This window comes from Mustela putorius, unplaced genomic scaffold (genome assembly GCF_011764305.1).
Source record: "Mustela putorius furo isolate JIRA1106 unplaced genomic scaffold, ASM1176430v1.1 tig00000224_pilon_pilon_pilon, whole genome shotgun sequence".
Taxonomy (NCBI): Eukaryota; Metazoa; Chordata; class Mammalia; order Carnivora; family Mustelidae; genus Mustela; species Mustela putorius.
The window spans coordinates 2,717,305-2,740,205 of record NW_025421321.1 but is presented as its reverse complement, the minus strand read 5'-3'; the positions used below and the strand labels follow the sequence as shown (position 1 = coordinate 2,740,205).

At 35.4% G+C, this 22,901-nt stretch overlaps 1 protein-coding gene and 1 pseudogene across 11 annotated transcripts in view; both read left to right on the top strand.

The window, feature by feature from the left end:
* CCDC138 (coiled-coil domain containing 138) overlaps positions 1-22,901 on the top strand; it is a 154,160-nt gene that overhangs the window by 29,306 nt on the left and 101,953 nt on the right. For 9 of the 11 annotated variants that reach the window (XM_045077599.1, XM_045077595.1, XM_045077594.1 and 6 more), the window contains 4 exons: positions 2,730-2,807; positions 2,914-3,018; positions 7,615-7,779; positions 20,933-21,049. In XM_045077599.1, the coding sequence (XP_044933534.1) occupies positions 2,730-2,807; positions 2,914-3,018; positions 7,615-7,779; positions 20,933-21,049 (465 nt within the window). The remainder of the gene's footprint in view (positions 1-2,729; positions 2,808-2,913; positions 3,019-7,614; positions 7,780-20,932; positions 21,050-22,901) is intronic. The other 2 variants (XM_045077597.1, XM_045077596.1) reach the window with 1 other exon arrangement.
* On the top strand, positions 4,224-5,334 carry LOC106007022 (annotated as a pseudogene).

Below are 22,901 nucleotides of genomic sequence, written 5' to 3'. Positions count from 1 at the left end.
GTCTCATGGGTCTTCATGGGTCTCGTGGTTTATCTTCCAATATATTGCCTAGGATTCACTTTGCCACACCTCCTACCTTGCAGAAAGTGGTTGCTTTTCTACTTGTAGAATTACAGCAATTCTTTTCTTAGAGCTCTTGTTCAGTTCACAGGTTCATAGGAGTTCCGAATGATTTGATAGCTCTCTAGCTGAATTCCTGGGACCAGACAAAACTAAGATCTCCTGCTCCTCCGCCATCTTGGAATGTCTCTCCTTATGATTTTCCTAATAACCTATTGTTTTCTCCAGCCTACTTCAATATAAGAACATTGTATATGATACATATAACATAAAAAGTATGTGTTAATTGACTGTTTATGTTATCACTAAGGCTTCTTGTCAACAGTAAGCTATTAGTAAAGTGTTTTGGGGAGTGAAAAGTTCTATTTGAATTTTTTATTGCCCAGGGATCGATGACCATCAGCTCTGCATGGTTCAAAGCTTAACTGTATTTTAAAATTGCTAAATAAAAAGGTAAGTTATTTCTGTGACTGACTTGCATAGTAATTTATGTTAGCATTGGACATAAATAAGTCTGCAATAATAACAATAATGATAATAATATTAAAACAATTTCCATTAAGTCTTAACAAGCTGAGGAGTCAAGGATTAATATTCAGTACTCATCAGGCTTTAGGGTCCTTGTGAATACCATAGGCTTTCATTTGAAAGGATCAGGGTTATATCCTAGGAAGAGGCAAATTATAGATATGGAACCCTCCTCAAGCTGAAACATGGTCTTAACTGATCTTAGTTCCTGTTTAGAGTAATCAGTCCCCATTTGGGGTATCTAGCAAAGAAAAAAATGAGCCCACTCTGAAAGAAAATTATTATGTATAAAATTTATAAATATTTTTGTCATTCTATACAAAATTAATCATTACATTAAAAGAATCACATGAATCACTGTATTCTACTCATGAAACTGATATTGAACTGCATGTTAGCTAACTAGAATTTATGAAAAATTATAAAAAGAATCACATAACTCAATATAAAGAGAACAAAAATGCCCAAAACAATATGAATATACCTAGCAATGATCAAGATATTGGACCTAGTAGGCAGTGACTTTAAAATAATGATTAATATGTTCAAGAAAGTAGAAAAAAAGATTGGGAACTTCATTAGAGAAGGAGAATTTATAAAAAGGAATTAAAATGAAATTCTGAAACTTAAAAATACACTAATTGAATTTCAGAACTCCAGCGAATGGGTTTAATAGCAGATGAGACCCAGCAGAAGATAGGATTAATGAACTAGAAGACCATTACCTATTGATCCTAAAAAGTTTTGAAGTAAAAACATTGAGTGGAGAAAGAATAAACAAATTTATAAAAGAGATATGTTCAGTTAAAATTTTTAACATGGGAGTTCAAAGAGAGATCATAGGACAAAAGCAAAATATGTGAAGAGAAATGGCCATGTATTATCCAAAGCTTGTAAAAACAATAAATTATGTTAAGCCTAAGCAGGATAAATGTTGAGGAAAACCATACATAAGAACATTGATTTCAGACTGCTGAAAACATTAGATAAAGTTAAAAGATGGAGCAGAAAGACTTACTACTTTTAAGGAGCAAACATCACATACCTTAAATATAAATAGAAAAAGAGAAAAACCCTCCTTGTATGAGGCCAGGATAACCTTGAAACTCAATGTATCAAGATTATTACAGAAAAAGAAATAGTCAAGCTAGTTGCATGGGAATATAGATGCAAAAATTGTAAATATTAGTAAATTGAATCTAGCAATACATAAAAATAATATTTAAACTAAGTGGATTTAGTACAGGAAAACAAAGTTTATCATTTGAAAATTATGGTTTATTATTTCTATTGATAATAAAATTCAGCACTAACTCATGATACTAGTAATAAGAGAATTTAAATTTGATAAGGTAGCTGCAGAAAACCCCAACAACAAAATCATACTTAAGTTATTGTTTTCCCTCTAAAATCAGAAGGAAGCAAAGCGTTCTCACCGTTACTCTTTCTTTCTTTCTTTTTTTTTTTTTTAAGATTTTTATTTATTTATTTGGTTGACAGAGATCACAAGTAGGCAGAGAGGCAGGCAGAGAGAGAGAGCCTGATGCAGGGCTCAATCCCAGGACCCTGAAATCCTAACCTGGGCCGAAGGCAGAGGCTTAACCTACTGAGCCTCTCAGGCGCCCCTCACTGTTACTGTTTCTATTGAACACTGTACTAGTCAGTGCAATAGGGGAAAAAAATAGGAAATAAGGATTGTAAAGGAAGAAGTAAGAATTATCTACTGATAACATGATTATGTAACTGTATGCACAGGTATCCAAATAAATATACAAACAATTTAGTAGAATATAGCAAATGTAGGAGAAGCCCTTGGATGTGAATTCAATACACAAAAATCAAGTGTATTTTTATATGCCAACAGTAATCTAATAGTGTTGTTTATTGAAAGATACCACAGATGATAGCATCAAAAAGCATAGCTATCCAGGAATAAATTTAAAAGAAAGATTTATTAATTTATAACTAACACATATACTGAAAAGTATAAAACATTAAGAGAAAATAAATAAGACCTAGATAAATGGAATGCTGTTATGTTCATAAATATGAAGACGTAATGTTTGTAAACATTTGTGAAACCTTTAGTATGAAATCAGCTTAAGCTTTATATTGAAGTATTTAATGTTTTCTCACTTTAGTTAAATGAAGTAAGTGAAGAAAACAAGAAGATGGAGATTCAGGCTAAGAGAGTTCAAGCTCGTTTAGATAATTTACAGGTAAGTTGTCTGCTCTTTGACACAAGTGAATTTTAAATGATTGTTTTTGGATTTTTCTCACCTTTATTACAATTGTATTTTAATTCATGGATATGTACTGTTGCAGAGGAAGTATGAGTTTATGACAATCCAGAGATTGAAAGGAAATTCACATGCTAATGAAATGAAAAGTTTAAAACAAGATAAAGTACCAGTCTCAAAAACTCACAAGGTATGATATGACTGAAAATTTCTCCAATAGAAAACAAAGACATTTTCTCTTTGTTCTTGAATCTATTTTTGGCAAACATCGTTTTGGTATGAAAGAGTTTACCATAATAATTCCTTTACAGAGAAATTTCTGTATAATATTTCTAGTATGCTTTTATTTACAAAAGCAAAACAAGTGCTTCAGGCACAGACCTTAAGCCTAATAATTCATGGATATGTACTGTTGCAGAGGAAGTATGAGTTTATGACAATCCAGAGATTGAAAGGAAATTCACATGCTGCTTTTCGTTTTTTCGTTGTGTTTTAAGATTCCACAAGCTTTCCATGTTTTCTCTCAAGACTGCAATCCATGCCTGAATGGGCTTTATTTACTAATTTTTTCTAAGGACTTTACTTTGAGGTATAAATTACATACAGTAATATAATGCAGAGACCGTTAATTATATAGCTTAGTCAGTTTTGACAACTGCCTATATTCATGTAACCTGCGACTAGATATAGAACATTTCCATCACCGTAGAAAGTTCCCTTTATGTCCCTTCTCAGTTCTTCCCTGCGAGAGGTAGCTGTTAATCTGATTTCTATCACCATAAATTAGTTTTAGAACTATTTTAGAACTTAGAACTATTTTAGAACTAATTTAGAACTATTTTGGAACTTCAGTCAGTGGGGTTGTATAGTATGCACTCATTTATGTAAGGCTTATTTTGCTCATCATGACATTGGGTATATCGGTAGTTTGTTCCTCTGTTGCTCGGTAGTATTCCACTATATGAACAGATCACAATTTGCTTATCCATTCTTCTTTTAATAGACACCTGGGTTATTCCTACCTTTTGTCTATTATGAAAAAAGCCGCTAAGAATGTTTACGTACAAAGCTTTTAGTGGACAGATGTTTTCATTCCCCTTAGAAATACAACCAAGACTGGAATTTGTGGGTCATAGATACTTGACTCTTTGCGAAACTGCCAGTTTTCCAAAGCAGTTATACCATTTTATACTCCTACTAGCAATGTTTGAATGTTAGTTACTCCACAACTATGCCAACATTTGGTATTTTCTCTCTTTTTCATTTTGACCTTTTCAGTGGGTGGCTAGTGATACCTCACTGTAGGCTGTTAATAATTTTGATAAGCCCTCTAGTTCTTTTCATAAAGTAGGAATACAGCATCATTTAAAGATAGTTGTAGAGGAATCTCAGTAACAAAATCAGGAGCCACCATTGGGCGGTGTGACTCTAAAGGTGTTAACTGTCTGGCTGGCCTATGATGAAGATACCGTGGCTCAGCAGGACTAAATTCAATAAAAGATTGCTGTGCAGAACCCTCTGTTCTTGGAGCTGTTGGAGCTGACATTCTGTACAGGGAGTACGCTGAGGATGACATCTGTCAACAGAAGATTGAGCATCTTTACCAAAAATTCTTGTACATCTATAAGACCAGGCTTTATGTGAACTGCTTCTCTTGCGCTTCTGGATGCTTGCACCTGGAGGTGCTGCTGAATGTGAGCAAGGAGTTTTAGCAATTCAAGCCTGTGTCTGCCAAGATCAAAGAGAACCTCGTCTCCCAGGCCTTTACTGAGTTCACGGTTTAAACATTTCCACCCATGTTTTACAGACCTGATTGAGCAGATGGAGAAGCATACCTCAGTAGTCAATCTTTTGGCCTCCTTCAGCAGCTAGGGGACCTTGGATTTCCTGTTAGTCTCTCTGCAACTGCTCACCTCAGGCTACCTATAGTATGAGATGTGTCCATTGAGAGTGGGCAGACTGTCAAGGAGTTCTGCCACCAGGAGGTAGTGGTCATGTAAAGGGACAATAACCACATCCACACCATCCTGCTGGCCCAGGCCCTCAGGGTTTCCATCTGGGTGGGTGGAGGGAACCATAGCAAAGGCATCAAGACCAATCTGCACATCTTTCCTGAGGGCTCCAAACCCAAGGTCTACCTTCTCTCCTGGCCTGGACCTATGATTTTGTGTACAAATAGGGCCAGCTTTGTCCTGCCACTGCCCTCTGCCAGGTAACAGATACGTATAGACATTTTTTTTGTGGTTGTAAATGAAAATATTTCACTATCCCTACCCTCACCTTCTTCCTGTCATACAGCGTTCCATGTTTTATTAAAGGGGATGCCTTTATACTTAGTACTTAAGATGATTGAAATTATTATCTAAAGTTCCTATTTGAAGAAAACAGGTTAAAATTACCCCTGTTCAGAACAATCCTAAAATTTGTTTGGAAGCAGAAAAGGCCCCAAATGGCCAAAGGAATTTTGAAAAAGAAAACCAAAGCTGGAGGCTTCACAATTCTGGACTTCAAGCTGTATTACAAAGCTTTAGTCATTAAGACTCTATGGTACTGGCAGAAAAACAGACACATAGATCAGTGGAACAGAATAGAGAACCCAGAAATGGATCCTCAACTCTATGGTCAACTAATCATCAATAAATAGGAAAAAAGACCATATCTTCAACAAATGGTGTTGGGAAAATTGGACAGCCACATGCAGAAGAATGAAACTGAACCACTTTCTTACACCATACACAAAAATAAACTCAAAATGGTTGAAAGACGTAAATGTGAGACAGGAATGCATCAAAATCCTAGAGGACAACACAGGCAGTAACCTCTTTGACCTTTGCTGCAATAACTTCTTGCTCGACATGTCTCCAAATGCAAGAGAAACAAAATCAAAACTGAACTATTGGGACTTTATCAAGATGGAAACTTCTCCACTACAAAGGACACAGTCAGCAAAGCTTAAAAAGGCAGCCTACAGAATGGGAGAAGATATTTGTAAAAGGCCTATCAGATAAAGGGCTAGTATCCAAAATCTAGAAAGAACTTACCAAGCTCAATACCCAAAAAACTAAAAATCCAGTCAAGAAATGGGCAGAAGACATAAACAGACATTTTTCCAAAGAAAACATACAAATGGCCGTCAGACACATGAAAAAAGTGGCTCAACATCACTCAGCACCAGGGAAATAGAAATCAAAACCACAATGAAATACCACCTCATGTCAGTCAGAATGACTAAAATGAACAAGTTAGGATACAACAGATGTTGGCGAGGATACAGAGAAAGGAGAAGCCTCTTGCACTGTTGGTAGGAATGCAAGCTGGTGTAGCCACTCTGGAAAACAGTATGGAGATTCCTCAAAAAATTAAAAATAGAGCTGCCCTATGACCTGGCAATTGCACTTTTAGGTATTGATCCAAAGGATGCAAAAATAGTGATTTGAAGGGGCATATGCACCCCAGTGTTCATAGCAGCAATGTCCACAATAGCGAAACTATGGAAGGAGTCTAGATGTCCATCAGCAGATGAATGGATAAAGCAGATGTGGTATGTATATACAATGGCATATTACTTAGGAGTCATTGAATTCTACCTCTGAAACTAATAATATTTGTCAGTTAAATTTAATATAAATTATAAATTAAAATATTATCCTTGTCCAGAATAATGCAACTCTGTTTTTAATAATCTGATTTTGATTTTATGGATTGCTGTCTGGTTAATGTTACCTTTTTGTTTATTTGCTTTTATAGTTCTATCTTTTCAGATTTCTTAAAAACTAAGTCTAGCATAGTTCCCTGTTTAAGGTTGATGTGTGATAAATGTAGAATGAAATTGACTAAAAGTTATTTGAAGGAATACTAAAATCAGTATAATTGAATTTATATATTTTTATGGAATTTTTTTCTTATTCTTCGCCTCACATTTTGATGGACTCTGAGAGAACAGGATTTCCAGGAGAAGTTTCATATTCTGTTTATAGAATGTTATAAAGAAAAAGAAAAAAAAACTTCTTTGGGAAGAAGAAAATATGAAGTTCCATGGTAGAAATTGTTTAACTTTCTAAACCTTTAAACTTGTTAAAATCTTCGTTATGGTGGTTCATGCTCCTGAGTTAAGGCCAATTTTACTTTTCTGTGTTTTAAACTTGGATAAAGAATTTTTACGAAAATTCTTTTTTTTTTTTGGCAATAAGGCTCGGTTCTTTGAATTTTTTTTTATTTTAAGATTTTATTTATTTTTTAGAGAGAGAGAGCACAAGCAGGGGCTGCAGCATTCAGAGGGAGAAGCAGGCTCTCCGCTGAGCAGGGAGCCTGATATGGGGCTTGATCCCAGGACTCTGAAGGCAGATGCTTAACGAACTAAGCCATCCAGGCATCCTTCAGTTTCCTTTCCCTTTTTTCTTCCTTCCTTCCTTCCTTCCTTCCTTCCTTCCAAGAAGGCTCCTCGCTCTTGATGGAGTCCAGTACAGGGCTTGAACTCAAAACCCTGATGAAGACCTGAGCTAAGATCGAGAGTCAGATGCCTAACCAACCGAGCCACTCAGTCAGTCCTCAATTTCCTTTTTAAGATGGGTTTTCTCTCCTTCTCTCAGCCATCCTTTAACATGTTTCTTATGTTAAGTGGGGATTTTGATTTGGAATTTCCTTTGTTCGGGGAAGCTTTTTCATTCAGTGCATATTTTAGTGACCATTAGGTAAATTATTCTGTGATCCCTAAATTTAAAACTTGCTCTTAAAATTTTGAGGTTATAGATGGAAATAAATGTTTGATTTACTTTTTTACCTATAGGTACCACTTAATGCACAAGTTTATGAACTTTTAACTGTCTTCATGGATTGGATTTCAGATCATCACCTTAGTAAAATAAAAAGTGAAGAATCTGGAATGGATGGTGAAAAGCCGCTACTCAGATTTGCTTCTCAGAGAAATGATATTCAGGAGAAGTGTATAAAGGTTTGTTTTTTGGTTTGATGTATATGATTCATGAAGATTACTACTGGAAAGCCTGTTGTATGTTTTATAAGAGGAAAAAATACTTTTTGGTAGAAAATTGACCATACCAATAATTCTAAAAAGATTCATTCCAGACTTAATTAAAATTAATTCTTACTTTTATTTGAAATTTCTTTTTAAAAATAGAGACTAGAAGTTAAGAACTTAACTCTGAAAATAGCAACAATAATTTTATACTAGTTAGGCAGATGATCAGTGATAAAATTCCTAAAAACACATTATTTTAAGACTCAAATTCCACTAAAATAATTTTGTTTTGTTTTTTTGTCATGAAGGGATAGAAAGTATTTGCAAGGGGCTTCTCATTAACAAAAAGAAGTAACCATTTTCTTAAGTTACAGACATTAATTTGGATATTGGTACTCATGATTTCTAGTTAATATATGTGGTCATAGCAAGAAATATATTAAAACTTCTTAGAGTAGACATCTAACATTTGGTTTAATGTTTTCAGAAATAATTTTGTAGTTGCTAAATATTGGCCAGGGTTCCATTTTAGAAAATTATTTCCAGTTTCCACACTTACCTAAAATGTTTCTTTTAAATGCATTTTCTGCTTGGCAGAATAATGGCCTTCAAGATGTTCATATCCTAATCCCCGTATCTTATGTTCTGTGGCAGAAGTGAGTTACAGCTCCTAATCAGCTGACCTTCCACTAGAGATTGACCAGAATGGTCTGGGTAGGCCCAGTAATCCTGTGAGCTTTTAACCAGACAAAAGAGCAGAAAAGCAGGTCACATGCTTGCTGGCTTTGAAGATGGAGTAAAAGGACCATATGCCAAGTAATGCTTCTAGAAATTACTTGGTTTTAGTTATATTTAAGTCTTTCTTTCATTTAGTTTTCAGTTTTTTGTCCCTGGTACAGGATAAAGGTCTAACTTCATTTTTCACATGTGGATATCTGGTTTTCCCCCATTGAGTAATTTTGGCACCCTTGACAAACATCATTTCACCATGTCTGTGAGGTCTTATTCCTGGGCTCTCTGTTCCATTGGTCTGTATATTTTTCTTTATGCAAATACCAGACTCTTTTAATTACTTGTAGCTTTGTAGCAAGTTTGAAATTAAGAAGTGTGAGATCTTCAACTTTGTTCTTTTTCAAGATTATTTTTTTGTTCAACAAAAAAATTGTGCCTAGAGATTCCATAGTAGTATTCTATGTTATATAAAAGTTTTACATTTTTATGTAGTTAAACTCATACCATTTCTTTTATTTCTACCACTGTAACAGTGTTAAAGTAGACTTAGTTCTCTTGCCCCGACATTTGGAAAATCTTTGTATTTTTTGTTTCTAGGCTTTTTTTCACGGTTAACTTTGAAATATTTAATTTATCTATGATATATTTTGATGTAATAGTAGAGATACACTTTCATTTTTTAAATGGTAAGCAAGTTGTCCTTATGGAGTAACTCCTGTTTTTACCCATTAATTTGAAATGTATGTGAGATACATATTGTATATGAAATGTATTTATGAGGTTGGGTCTATTTTTTTTTAGTTACTATTCTGTTCCATTGATCTGTATGTTCCTGTACTACTACTGCAGTGTTCTGATTAATTCTGACTTTAATATATGCTTTTACATGGGCAGGGAAGTTTCTGGTTATTCTTAGAAGAAATTTTTAATTGTCTAAAATACTCATTTTAATATAATTTTAAAAAGGCTTTTTGTATTTTCTTGTTACTGCATTTAATTTTTGGATTAATTAAGAATTGGTATCTTTACAATAAATTTTCCCATCCCTCATTTTATATAGTTTTTCATGTTCTTAAATGAAGTGTATATTTTTATACTTGTGTATTTTGCATGTTTCCTTTTTCATTTACTTTATTAGGTTTGGAAATTTTTTTGGTATTATGAATATGACTTTTTTCCCATCTCTAAAATCAGATAATACTAGTATTTGGAAGATTTTTATATTTTTAGCAACCGGACAATTCACTGAAATCATTGGTTCTGATAATTTAAGAAAATGTTTTTCTTATGTTTTCTAGTTAAGTGCACATTATTTAGAATTAATGAAAATATTGTCTGCTTTTTAATGTCACACATTTTATTCCATTTTCTCATCAATTTTACAAGTTCATATATATAAAAGACAGGGTTTTTCTATTGCTTTATGTAGTCAGTCCTTCTAGAAGAAGGTAAATAATAGAGGTGATAGTAGATAGCATCCCCGTCTTGGCCTGCCTTTAATGGCTCTAATTTGGAAGGGTTTCACAATAAAATACATTTGGTTTTTTAAAAATCAGGTTTTTTTTTTTTTTAAAAATACATAATTAGACTGTTCTCTATGTTTGTCTTTTTCCTCTTTCATAGGAAGCTGAAAGATTCTCAGAGACAGGGGATATTATCTTAACTCCCTCACTATGACCTCAGTTTTCCTTTGTAGGTTTTAGGAGCTCAAATAAATTTTTGTGAATTGAGCATTTATAGGAGATACCTGAAAATTCTGTATGTCTATTTTTGTGTCTTTATCATACTGTTAGGATTACTGTTATGATTACTACAACTTAATAGTATATCTTGACAGCTGGGACTGTGATACCTCCAGTTTTGTTCTTTCTCAAGATTGTTTTTGCTATTTGGAGTCTTTTGTGGTTCCATACATATTTAAGGATTATTTGTTCTAGTTCAGTTCTGTTGGTATTTTGATTGGGATTACGTTGAATGTTTAGACATTTTAACAGTATTTAATTCCAACAGTAAATGAGCACAGAATATCTTTCCATTTGTTTGTGTCATCTTCAGTTTCTTTCATTGTTGTTTTATAGTTTTCAGAGTATAGGTCTTTAGCGCCTTGGTTAAGTTTATTCCTAGGTATTTTATTCCTTTTGGTGCAGTTGTAAATGGGATTGTTTTCTTAATCTCTCCTACCACTTCTTTATTATTAGTTTATAGAAATGCAACAGATTTCTGTATATTAATTTTTTATTCTGCTACTTTACTGAATTCATTTATCAGTTATAATAGGTTTTGATGGAACTTCAGTGACAGTTTAACTTCTTCCTGACCAATGTGGATGCCTATTTTTTTTCTGATTTATTAACATATAATGTATTATTTGTTTCAGGGGTACAGGTCTGTGATTCATCAGTCTTACACAATTCACAGTGCTCACTGTAGCACATACCCACCCTGATGTCTGTCACCCAACTACCCTATCCCTCCCACGCCCCTCCACTCTAGCAACCCTCAGTTTGTTTCCTGAGATTAAGAGTGTCTTATGGTTTGTCTTCCACTCTGATTTCATCTTGTTTCATTTTCCCCTCTCCTATGACCCACTGCCTTGTTTCTCAAATTCTACATATCAGTGAGATCATATGATAATTCTTTCTTTGATTGACTTACTTCATTTAGCATAATACCCTCTAATAACATCCATGTCATTGCACATGGCAAGATTTCTTTTTTTGATGACTGCATAGTATTCCACTGTGTGCACGTATGTGTATGTATAGTTCTAGTTTCAAAGCATGGTATACACACACACACACCCCACATCTGCTTTTATCCATTTGCCTATTGATGAACATCTAGGCTCTTCCCATAGTTTGGCTATTGTGGACATTGCTGCTATAAACATTCAAGTGCAGGTGCCCCTTCAGATCACTACATTTGTATCTTTGGAGTAAATACCCACTAGTGCAACTGCTGGGTCAAAGGGTAGCTCTATTTCTAACTTTTTGAGGAACATCCATACTGTTTTCCAGAGTGGCTGTGCCAGCTTGCATTCCCATCAACAGTGTAGGAGGGTTCCCCTTTCTTTGCATCCTCGCCAACACCTGTCATTTCCTGACTTCTTAATTTTAGCCATCCTGACTGGTGTGAGGTGATATCTCATTATTGTTTTGATTTGTATTTCCCTGATGCCAAGTGATGTCGAGCCTTTTTTCATGTGTCTGTTGGCCATTTGGATGTCTTTTTTTGGAGAAATGTCTGTTCATGTCTTCTGCCCGTTCTGGACTGGTTCTTTGGGTGTTTGAGTTTGATAAATTCTAATATTTGTTCTGCGGATGTTGAGTTTGAGCAGTTCTTTCTAGATTTTGGATACTAGCCCTTTATCTGATATTTTATTTGCAGATATCTTCTCCCATTCTGTCAGTTGTCTTTTGGTTTTGTTTACTTTTTCCTTTTGCTGTGCAAAACCTTTTAATCTTGATGAAGCCACAATAGTTTATTTTGTCTTTGCTTTCCTTTGGCGATATGTCTAGGAAGAAGTTGCTGTGGCTGACATTGACGAGGTTGCTGCCTGTGTCATCCTCTAGGATTTTGATGGATTCCTGTCTCACATTTAGGTCTTTCATCCATTTGACTTTGTTTTTGTATGTAGGGTAAGAAAGTGGTTTAGTTTAATTCCTCTGCATGTGGCTGTCCATTTTTCACAGCACCATTTGTTGAAGAGACTGTCTTTTTTCCATTGGACATTCTTTCCTGTTTTGTCGAAGATTAGTCGACCAGAGGGTTGAGGGTACATTTCTGGGCTCTCTGTTCTGTTCCATTGATCTTTGTGTCTGTTTTTGTGCCAGTACCATACTGTCATGATGATTACAGCTTTGTAATAAAGCAGTTTTGGGGTGGAATCTTTTTGGTTTTCCACTAAAGTATCATATCATCTGCAAAGAGTGACAGTTTGACTTCTTTGCTGATTCACAGGCCTTTTATTCTTTTTTGTTGTCTGATTGCTGAGGCTAGGACTTCTAGCACTATGTCGAATAGCAGTGGTGACACTGGACATCCCTGCTGTGTTCCTGACCTGAGCGGGGACGCTCTCAGTTTTTCCCCATTGAGAATAATATTGGTGGTGGGCATTTTGTGGATAGCATTTATGATACTGAGGTATGTAACTTCTATCTCTACACTGTGAAGAGTTTTGATCAAGAAAGGATGCTGTACTTTTTCAAATGCTTTTTCTGCATCTATTGAGAGGATCATATGGTTCTTGTTTTTTCTTTTATTAATGTATTGTATCACATTGATTGATTTGTGGATATTGAACCAGCCTTGCAGCCCAGGGATAAATCTCACTTGGTCATGGTGAATAATCCTTTTAATGTACTATTGGATCCAACTGGCTAGAATTTTGGTACGAATTTTGTCATCCATGTTCATCAGGCATATTGGTCTGTAATTCTCCCTTTGATGGGGTCTTTGTCTGGTTTTGGGATCAAGGTAATGCTGGCCTCACAAAATGAGTTTGGAAGTTTTCCTTCCATTTCTATTTTTGGAACAGTTTCAGGAGAATAGGTATTAATTTTTTAAATGTTGGGTAGAATTCCCTTGGGAAGCCATCTGGCCCCGGGCTCTTGTTTGTTGGGAGATGTTAATGACTGCTTCAATTTCCTTGCTGGTTATGGGTCTGTTCAGGTTTTCTATTTCTTCCTGGTTCAGTTTTGGTAGTTTGTATGTCTCTAGAAATGTATTCATTTCTTCCACATCCATTTCTTTCACATTCCATGCAACATTCGGTGGCATACAGCTGCTCATGCTATGTTCTTATAATTTTGTGTATTTCTTTGGTGTTGGTTGTGATCTCTCCCCTTTCATTCATGATTTTATTAATTTGGGTCCTTTCTCTTTTTCATAAGTCTGGCCTGGGGTTTATCAGTCTTAATAATTCTTTCAAAGAACCAACTCCTAATTTCATTGATTTGTTCTACTGTTCTTTTGGTTTCTATTTCATTGATTTCTGCTCTGATCTTTACTATGTCTCTTATCCTGCTGGGGTTAGGCTTTCTTTGCTCTTCTTTCTCCAGTTCCTTTAGGTGCAGGGTTAGGTTGTGTCCTTGAGATCTTTCTTATTTCTTGAGAAAGGCTCATATTGCTATATACTTTCCTCTCAGGACCACCTTTGCTGCATCCCATAGATTTTGAACAGTCATGTTTTCATTTTCATTTGTTTCCATGAATTTTTTTTTAAATTTTTTGGTTCTTCTTTAATTTCCTGGTTAACCCAATCATTCTTTAGTAGGATGCTCTTTAGCCTCCATGTGTTTGAGTTCTTTCCAACTTTCCTCTTGTGATTGAGTTCTAACATTGTGGTCTGAAAATATGCAGAGAGTGATCTTAGTCTTTTGGTACTGGTTGAGGCCTGATATGTGAATTAGGATGTGATCTATTCTGGAGGATGTTCCATGTGCCCTAAAGAAGCATGTGTATTCTGTTGCTTTGGGATGGAATGTTCTGGCTATATCTGTGATGTCCATCTGGTCCAGTGTGTCATTTAAAGCCTTATTTCCTTGGTGATCTTTTGCTTAGATTGTACATTTCAGTGGGGGGGGGGGTGTTAAAGTCTCCTACTATCATTATATTATTGTTGATGTGTTTTTTTGATTTTGTTACTAATTGGTTTATATTGGTTTCTCCCATGTTAGGAGCATAAATATTTAAAATTGTTAGATCTTCTTGCTGGATAAACCCTTTAGGTACAATATAGTGTTCTTCCTCACCTCTTATTATAGTCTTTGGCTTCAAATCTAATTTATCTGATACAATGATTACTACCCCAGCTTTCTTTTGATATCCATTAGCATGGTAAATTGTTTTTCACCTCCTCACTTTAAATCTGAAAGTGTCTTTGGGTCTAAAATGAGTCTCTTGCAGACAGTATTTATCGATGGGTCTTTTGTTGTTGTTGTTGTTGTTTTAATCCAGTCTGATACCCTGTGTCATTTGATTGGGGCATTTAGCCCATTTACATTCAGGGTGACTATTGAAAGATATGAATTTAGTGTCATTGTATTGCCTGTAAGGTGACTGTTACTGTATATTGTCTTTGTTCTTTTCTGGTCAGTTACTTTTAGGCTCTTTCTTTGCTTAGAGGACCCCTTTTAATATTTCCCTTAGCTAGATTGGCCAACTGAAGAGAGGCCAATCCAAGATTACTAAAATTGGGAATAAAAGTGGATATATTATCAGCCTATAGATAGGTTTATAAGGAAATACTACTAATAATTATAGACTAATAAAGTAGATAAGTAACAAATTCCTAGAGAGACAGAAACTATCAAAAATGACTCAAGAAGAAACAGAAAAGTTAAGTTGGTTTGTAACAAGTAAGGAGATTAAATGAATCAAAAGCCTACCTTCAAAGAAAAGGCCTTCTTTTCTTTGGTGAAATTGCTTCACTGGTGAATTCTACCAGACATTTTAAAAATTAATAAAAATTCTTCATGAACTTTTTTCAAAAACAGAGAATTCATTTTATGAGGCCACACTTACCAATTCATTTTATGAGGCCAGCATTACCATGATAACAAAACCAAACAAATACATCACAAGAACACTAGAAACCAATCTCTCTTGATTACTGACTCAAAAATCCTTAATCCAATACAAGTAAATGGAATCCAGCCACATAAAAAAGAATTATATACCATAACTGAGTATATTTTTTCCTAGGAATCTAAGGTTGACTTAACCTTTAGAAATCAGCTCGTGGGGCGCCTGGGTGGCTCAGTGGGTTAAAGCCTCTGCCTTCGGCTCAGGTCATGATCCCAGGGTCCTGGGATAGAGCCCTGCATCGGGCTGTCTGCTCTGTGGAGAGCCTGCTTCCTCCTCTCTCTCTCTCTCTGCCTACTTGTGATATCTGTCTGTCAAATAAATAAATAAAATCTTAAAAAAAAAAGAAATCAGTAGAATAAAGACAAAAGTCACATGATTTTCTCAGTAGATACAGAAAAAATATTTGACAATCCAGCATACCTTTATGATAAAAGCAGTGAAATGCTAGAGGTAACCTGGAAAAGCATATCTACAGCACCTCCACAGCTAACATTATACTTAATGAAGAAAAACTGTACGCTTTCTCTCTAAAATTAGGAACAAGAGAATACTTAACTCTCACCTCTTCTATTCAACATTGTACTGGAGGTTGTAGCCAGGGTGGTTAGTTAAGAAAATGAAATAAAGACATCCAGAGTAGAAAGAAAGTAAAACTATTTGCAGATGATACGATCTCATTTATATAAAAACCTAAGAAATTCACTAAAAAACTACTAAAACTAATACACAAATTAAGGTTAAAGGATACAAGTTCACTATTCAAAAAGTCAATTGTGTATATGTACACTAGCAATGAACAGTTGAAAATGAATTTAAGAAAACAATTCCATTTTCAGTGACACCAAAAAGAATAAAATATTTAGGAATCAGGTTTTCAAAAGAGGTGTAGAACTCATGCTTTGAAACTGAAATATTGCTGAAAAATTAAAAAGATCTAGTTAAGATCGAATGACATCCTTATTCATGGTTTGGAATACTTAGTGTACTAATACTTCCTAAACTGATCTATGTATTCAGTGCAACTTTTATAAAATCCCAGCTGGCTTCTTGGCAGATATTAATAACCTCTCCTGAAATTCTTATGGAAATGCCAGAGACCTAGAATATCCAAAAGAAGGTTGAAAAAACGACAGAGTTGGAGGACTGATTTTAAGGACTTCCTGATTTTAAGTTTTCCTGCAAAGATACAGTAATGAATAGAATGTAATGTTGGCATGAGGATAGATATATATAGATCAAGGGGCTAGAATTGAGAATCCAGAAATGAACCCTCACAGTGCATCCAAGGCCTACACATGAGAGGTAAAATGTACAAAACTCTTTGGCAAAAACATACAAGTAAATTGTGCCATTGGATTTGGTGGTGTTTTCTTAAATATGACAAAAGCACAAGGAACCAACGAAAGAAGGTAAATTGAGTTTTATCAAAATTTAAAACTTAACTGATTAAAAAATGGATAAAAGACCTGGATAGACATTTTAAAAAAAGATTTATTTTAGAGAGAGCGCATGCACACTGCGGGGTGGGGAGGGGCAGAGGGAAAGAGAATCTCAAACTCCCCTGAGCATGGAGCCTCATGCGGGGCTTGATCCCATGACCCTGAGATCATGACCTGAGCCAAAATCAGGAGTTGGTGCTCAACTGACTGAGCCACCCAGGTGCCCCATGAATAGAAATTTTTCTAAAGAAGATACATACATAGCCAATAGGTATATGAAAAAAATCAGTATCAGATAATCTGAGAAGTACAGATCAAAACAAAACTACAGTGAGAGCTCACCTAACACCTCAGAGGTCTTAAGTGTTCTTACTAACCCCCCCAAAGGGAAAAAAAAGTAACTGTGGATATGTTAATTAGCTTGGTTGTGTAGTCATTTCACAGTGCATGCATATACTAGGATATCACATTATACACCTTAGATATATTCAGTTTGTCAGTCATTTTAGTAATGGGGAATGTGGAAATAACGTGAGAAAACATGGAATTGGGAAAAGAGCAATGTATCTTAATTATTTACAAAAGGTCTGGATGGCTGGAGTACCAGGTATGAACAGAGAAATGGGCAGACAGAAGAAAGCAGGGTTGAAGAATGGTGATCTTTGGGAGCCTTGCCAGCCAGTTTGACTTCTACATCTCTGCAGCCCTAGCCCCTTATAGTGCCTTGATAAAAACACATGTCCAATAAATGCTGACTGTTGTTGAGACCGAACAGAAGACAGACAAACCTCTATTGCTGAGAAAATTCTAACAAAAAAAAATCTGAGACAACCCTTTTTTTTTTTAAGGTTTGTGCTTCAGAGGATCCATCATGGAAGTCAAAAGACAACCCTACTGATGAAGGAAATATTTTTAAAATCACATATCTGATAAGGGGCTTCTATCTGAAATATTTTTTAAAAAGCCTTGTAACTCGGCGATAAAAAGAAAGCCCAAATAAAAATGCAGTATGGATCTGATTAGACATTTCTCTAAAAATCATATACAAATAGTCAATTAGCACATGAAATTATGTTCTACTAATTTTGGGAAGTGCAAATCAAAACCACGTTGCTATATCCCACCCACTAGTATGACTAAGATTAAAAAATAATCTTAACTGTAGCCAAAATGTGAATGAAGAAATTGAAACTCATACACTGCTGGTGAAAATGTAAAACCATGTAGTACATTTGGAAAATGGTCTGGCATTTCCTGAAAAGATTTAGCATTGATTTACTATATAAGTCAGCAGTTATACTCCTAAGTAGGAGAAATGAAGGCATATGTGCACAGAGAAATTTATACATGAATGTTCATAGCAGCATGATTCATAATAGCCAAAAAGCGGAAACAACCCAAATGTCCATCAGTGGACAAATGGATAAATAAGATGGTCTGTATATACAATGGAGTAGCATTTGGTGGTAAAAAGGAATGATATATTTGATGCATACTACAGCGTGAATGAATTTTGAAGATACTGGCAGTGAAAGAAGCAAGTCACAAGAGACCACATATTGTATGATGACATTTATATGAAAAATCCAGAAAAGGTAAACGTATATAGGAAGGCAGATTAGTGGTTGCCTCAGGCTGGAATAGTTGGGGAAAATATTGAGGTAACTGCTAATGTTAGGGGTTTGGGGGAGTAGGTGATGAAAATGTTTTAAAACTAACTGTGATGATGATTTAACAATTGTGTGAATAAACTAAAAATCATTTAATTGTACACTTTAAATAGGGGAAGTTTATGGTGTGTGAATTATAAAATTATTAACATTAAATTCACCACAACAAAAATAAACTATAACCATCCCTTTGTGGTTCTCTTGGTCTTAATGTTTCCCAAGTCTCTTTAAACTTGGGATACTTTACTTCCTGCACCATCCTTCTTGCCTCCCATATTTTGAACAAATAACTTGTCGGAGAGTCAAGCTCAGTTGAGTATCTCACATTCTTAATTTTTTTGCACGCTTCCTTTTAGTGTTATATAACCAATATGACAAAGTTCTCATTCTCCTCTTTCTCCTTCTCCTCCTACTCCTTCCTTCTACCTTCTTTTTTCTTCTTCTTCCCCCTCTTCCCTCCTCCCAGCTAGGTACTTGAACTCACAATCCCAAGATCAAGGGCCATGTGCTCTACTGACTGAGCCAGATAGGCATCCTAAATCACTTTGATTCAGTTTTAAAGATTTTTATTTATTTGGTAGGGAGAGCACCTGCACACAAGCAGGGGGAGCAGCAGGAAGAGGGAGAAGCAGGCTCCCTGCTGACCAGGGAACCCAACTTAGGACTCAATTCCAAGACCCTGGGATCATGACCTGAGCTGGAGGGAGGCAGATGCTTAACTGAACCACCCAGGTGCACTCTTCCCCAGTTTGAAATCTCATATTAAAATATAGGGTGAGAGGGATTAAGTATATAAAGTTTTACTGGAGTTATGGCCTTAAGAGAGATTAAGTAGTTGCTAAATTCCATTCACCCACAAAAATACAGGTTTGACATTTTTCAACTTGAGGTATCTCTAATTTTTCAATTTTGCTTGAAATTTCATTCCAGAAAATGATAATTAAGTAGTAGGAAACCAGTGAAGACCTTTAAGGAGAAAATAGCATCAGGTTTATGCTTTAAAAGGATCCTGTTGGCTGCTACATGGAAATAGGTTTGAAGGTGCCAGAGCAGATGCTGAATATTTAGGAAACTCCTAAGTAGTTTGGGTGAAAGAAGATAGTAATTTTTGTTAGAATCGTGGTTATGGAATCAGGAGTAGACTGTTGAGGTAAAATAGATGAGACTTTGTAATGGATCTGGTATATAAATTTTTGTGTCCACTTTGGCTCCCAGGTTTCTTAACTTTTGTAAAATTGGGTGAATATAAGTAGCATTCACTTAAAATAAATACTGGAGTAGATCTGGGTTTGAGCCTCCTTCATCTGATAAATTCTGGACAAGCTCAGTTTGTGATACCAAAATGGATATGTTTACTAGGTTTTGATATAAGGGACCAGAGCCAGGGAAGAGAGAGATAGAGAGATATGTAAAGGGATGCATAACAATATGTAAATATGGGAATCAGTCTCTATGAGTTAATGCTAAATTTGAAGAATCCCAACATTTTATGACCAGGTGAGTGACAGTGAACCAACCATAGAGACAGATAGTGACTAGAGAAGTAGAAGGAAAAGTAGGAGAAATTGGTGTCAGAGAAGCCAGTATTTCTAAAGGTGCAAGTGGTCAGAAGTCCCTAGATGGTACGATGAAAGGTCAGATATATCCTTCCAAACTTGTGTGTTTATTTCCATACCTCTTGATCAAATTACATATGATTTTGTATCCTAGCTTTTATTGTTTTTGCTTAATTTATTATTAATATTTTTCTTGTTCACAATCTTAAGTTCCCTAAGTGGTTATATACATGACTTAACCATTTCCTTATTGCTAGGTAATTAAGTTTCCTCTGCATTTTTGTTTTTGCAAAGAATGTGACTTTAACTATTTTTATACTTGTGCTTTTGGAGGTGGGGGGTATTTTAGGTGTTTTTCTTAGGCTAATATACCAGAAGTAGTAGTATTTCATCAAAGGCATAGAATATCTTTATGGTCTTAAAATCTTTTAGCAAAATGATATACTTTTGATGTGTTTTTTCATAGACATCTTTTTTAAACAGTTGATTATTTTTACCAATTGACTTTAATTATTAAGATATTTGTGCAAGACAGACATACTAAGAATAAAGTATTATCTCAGTTTTAAAATTTTTATTATTAATATCTTTATTTTTTATTCATTGTAGACAGTGCAAGTGCACCTACCTTTGTGAGCAGGGATAAGGGTGGGGAGGAGGGGCAGTGGGAGGGGAAGAGAGAATCTCAAGCAGACTTCAAGCTGAAGGCAGAGCTCTCAGAGTGTTTTTTAAAAACGTTCTTTCATATATCTCTTTCAATATAAATTCGTACAGATATTTTATATAAATGGGATCTGATTACATTTGCCCTTTGGTAACCTTTTATCACCTAAATACAGATTCTCTTACCATTTTTATGGTTATATATGTATTATAAATTTATTTGTCCATTTGAAGTCCAGGGAATGTCTATACAGCTTCATTCCCTTAAAATCTTTGATGACTAATGTGCTGGGTTAAAGGATGTACATATTTAAAATTTCAAATATATATTTCTGTATTGTGTTGCATTTGGTTTCAAAGTGAGGATTTTTATTACAGAACTTTTTTCTTTTGAAAAAAATTTTGGGGGAATTGTGGTAATTGACCTTCACCATCTAACATTACTGTGCATTTATAACTTCTGCCATTTTATCTTTAGCTTTTGCCTATGATGACAGAGCAGCTACAGTGGATGCCTTTTGTGAATACCAAGCTTCATGAGCCTTTTGTAAAATTTATATATTGGTCTCTAAGACAGCTAGATGCGGGAACACAGGTAATTGATTAATAGTAGTCTATCTTTTAGTATTAATACTGAATAGTATTATTTGTCTTGATCTTGTTCTTTTACAGGTTTATTTTCCTTTGTTCTGTTTATATTACAGGATTTTCTGCCTTTGCTTTTTTCAGTACTTTCTCCTTTTATAAATATTATTTCTCAGAGCCCTAGGTTTGATTTAATATGCCACATTGTTTTTTGAGTTTCAAAATTGTAAAGTAAGTATCACTCTATTTGGTCATTTTTTATTTATTTATTTTATTATTTTTTGAAATTTTTTATTTTAAATTTTTTATAAACATAATATATTTTTATCCCCAGGGGTACAGGTCTGTGAATCACCAGGTTTACACACGTCACAGCATTCACCAAAGCACATACCCTCCCCAATGTCCATAACACCACCCCCCTTCACCCAACCCCTCTTCCCCCAGCAACCCTGTTTGTTTTGTGAGATTAAGAGTCACTTATGGTTTGTCTCCCTCCCAATTCCATCTTGTTTCATTGATTCTTCTCCTACCCGCTTAAGCCCCCATGTTGCATCACCACTTCCTCATATCAGGGAGATCATATGATAGTTGTCTTTCTCTGCTTGACTTATTTCGCTAAGCATGATACGCTCTAGTTCCATCCACATTGTCGCAAATGGCAAGATTTCATTTCTTTTGATGGCTGCATAGTATTCCATTGGGTATATATACCACATCTTCTTTATCCATTCATCTGTTGATGGACATCTAGGTTCTTTCCATAGTTTGGCTAGTGTGGACATTGCTGCTATAAACATTCGGGTGCACATGCCCCTTCACATCACTATGTTTGTATCTTTAAGGTAAATACCCAGTAGTGCAATTGCTGGGTCATAGGGCAGTTCTATTTTCAACATTTTGAGGAACCTCCATGCTGTTTTCCAGAGTGGTTGCACCAGCTTGCATTCCCACCAACAGTGTAGGAGGGTTCCCCTTTCTCCGCATCCTCGCCAGCATCTGTCATTTCCTGACTTGTTGATTTTAGCCATTCGGACTGGTGTGAGGTGCTATCTCATTGTGGTTTTGATTTGTATTTCCCTGATGCCGAGTGATATGGAGCACTTTTTCATGTGTCTGTTGGCCATCTGGATGTCTTCTTGGCAGAAATGTCTGTTCATATCCTCTGCCCATTTCTTGATTGGATTATTTGTTCTTTGGGTGTTGAGTTTGCTAAGTTCTTTATAGACTTTGGACATTAGCCCTTTATCTGATATGTCGTTTGTAAATATCTTCTCCCATTCTGCCAGTTGTCTTTTGGTTTTGTTAACTGTTTCCTTTGTTGTGCAAAAGCTTTTGATCTTGATAAAATCCCAATAGTTCATTTTTGCCCTTGCTTCCCTTGCTTTTGGTGATGTTCCTAGGAAGATGTTGCTGCGGCTGAGGTCAAAGAGGTTGCTGCCTGTGTTCTCCTCAAGGATTTTGATGGATTCCTTTCTCACATTGAGGTCCTTCATCCATTTGAGTCTATTTTCGTGTGTGGTGTAAGGAAATGGTCCAATTTCATTTTTCTGCATGTGGCTGTCCAATTTTCCCAGCACCATTTATTGAAGAGGCTGTCTTTTTTCCATTGGACATTCTTTCCTGCTTTGTCAAAGATTAGTTGACCATAGAGTTGAGGGTCTATTTCTGGGCTCTCTATTCTGTTCCATTGATCTGTGTGTCCTTTTTGTGCCAGTACCATGCTGTCTTGATGATGACAGCTTTGTAATAGAGCTTGAAGTCCGGAATTGTGATGCCACCAACTATGGCTTTCTTTTTCAATATCCCTTTGGCTATTCGAGGTCTTTTCTGGTTCCATATAAATTTTAGAATTATTTGTT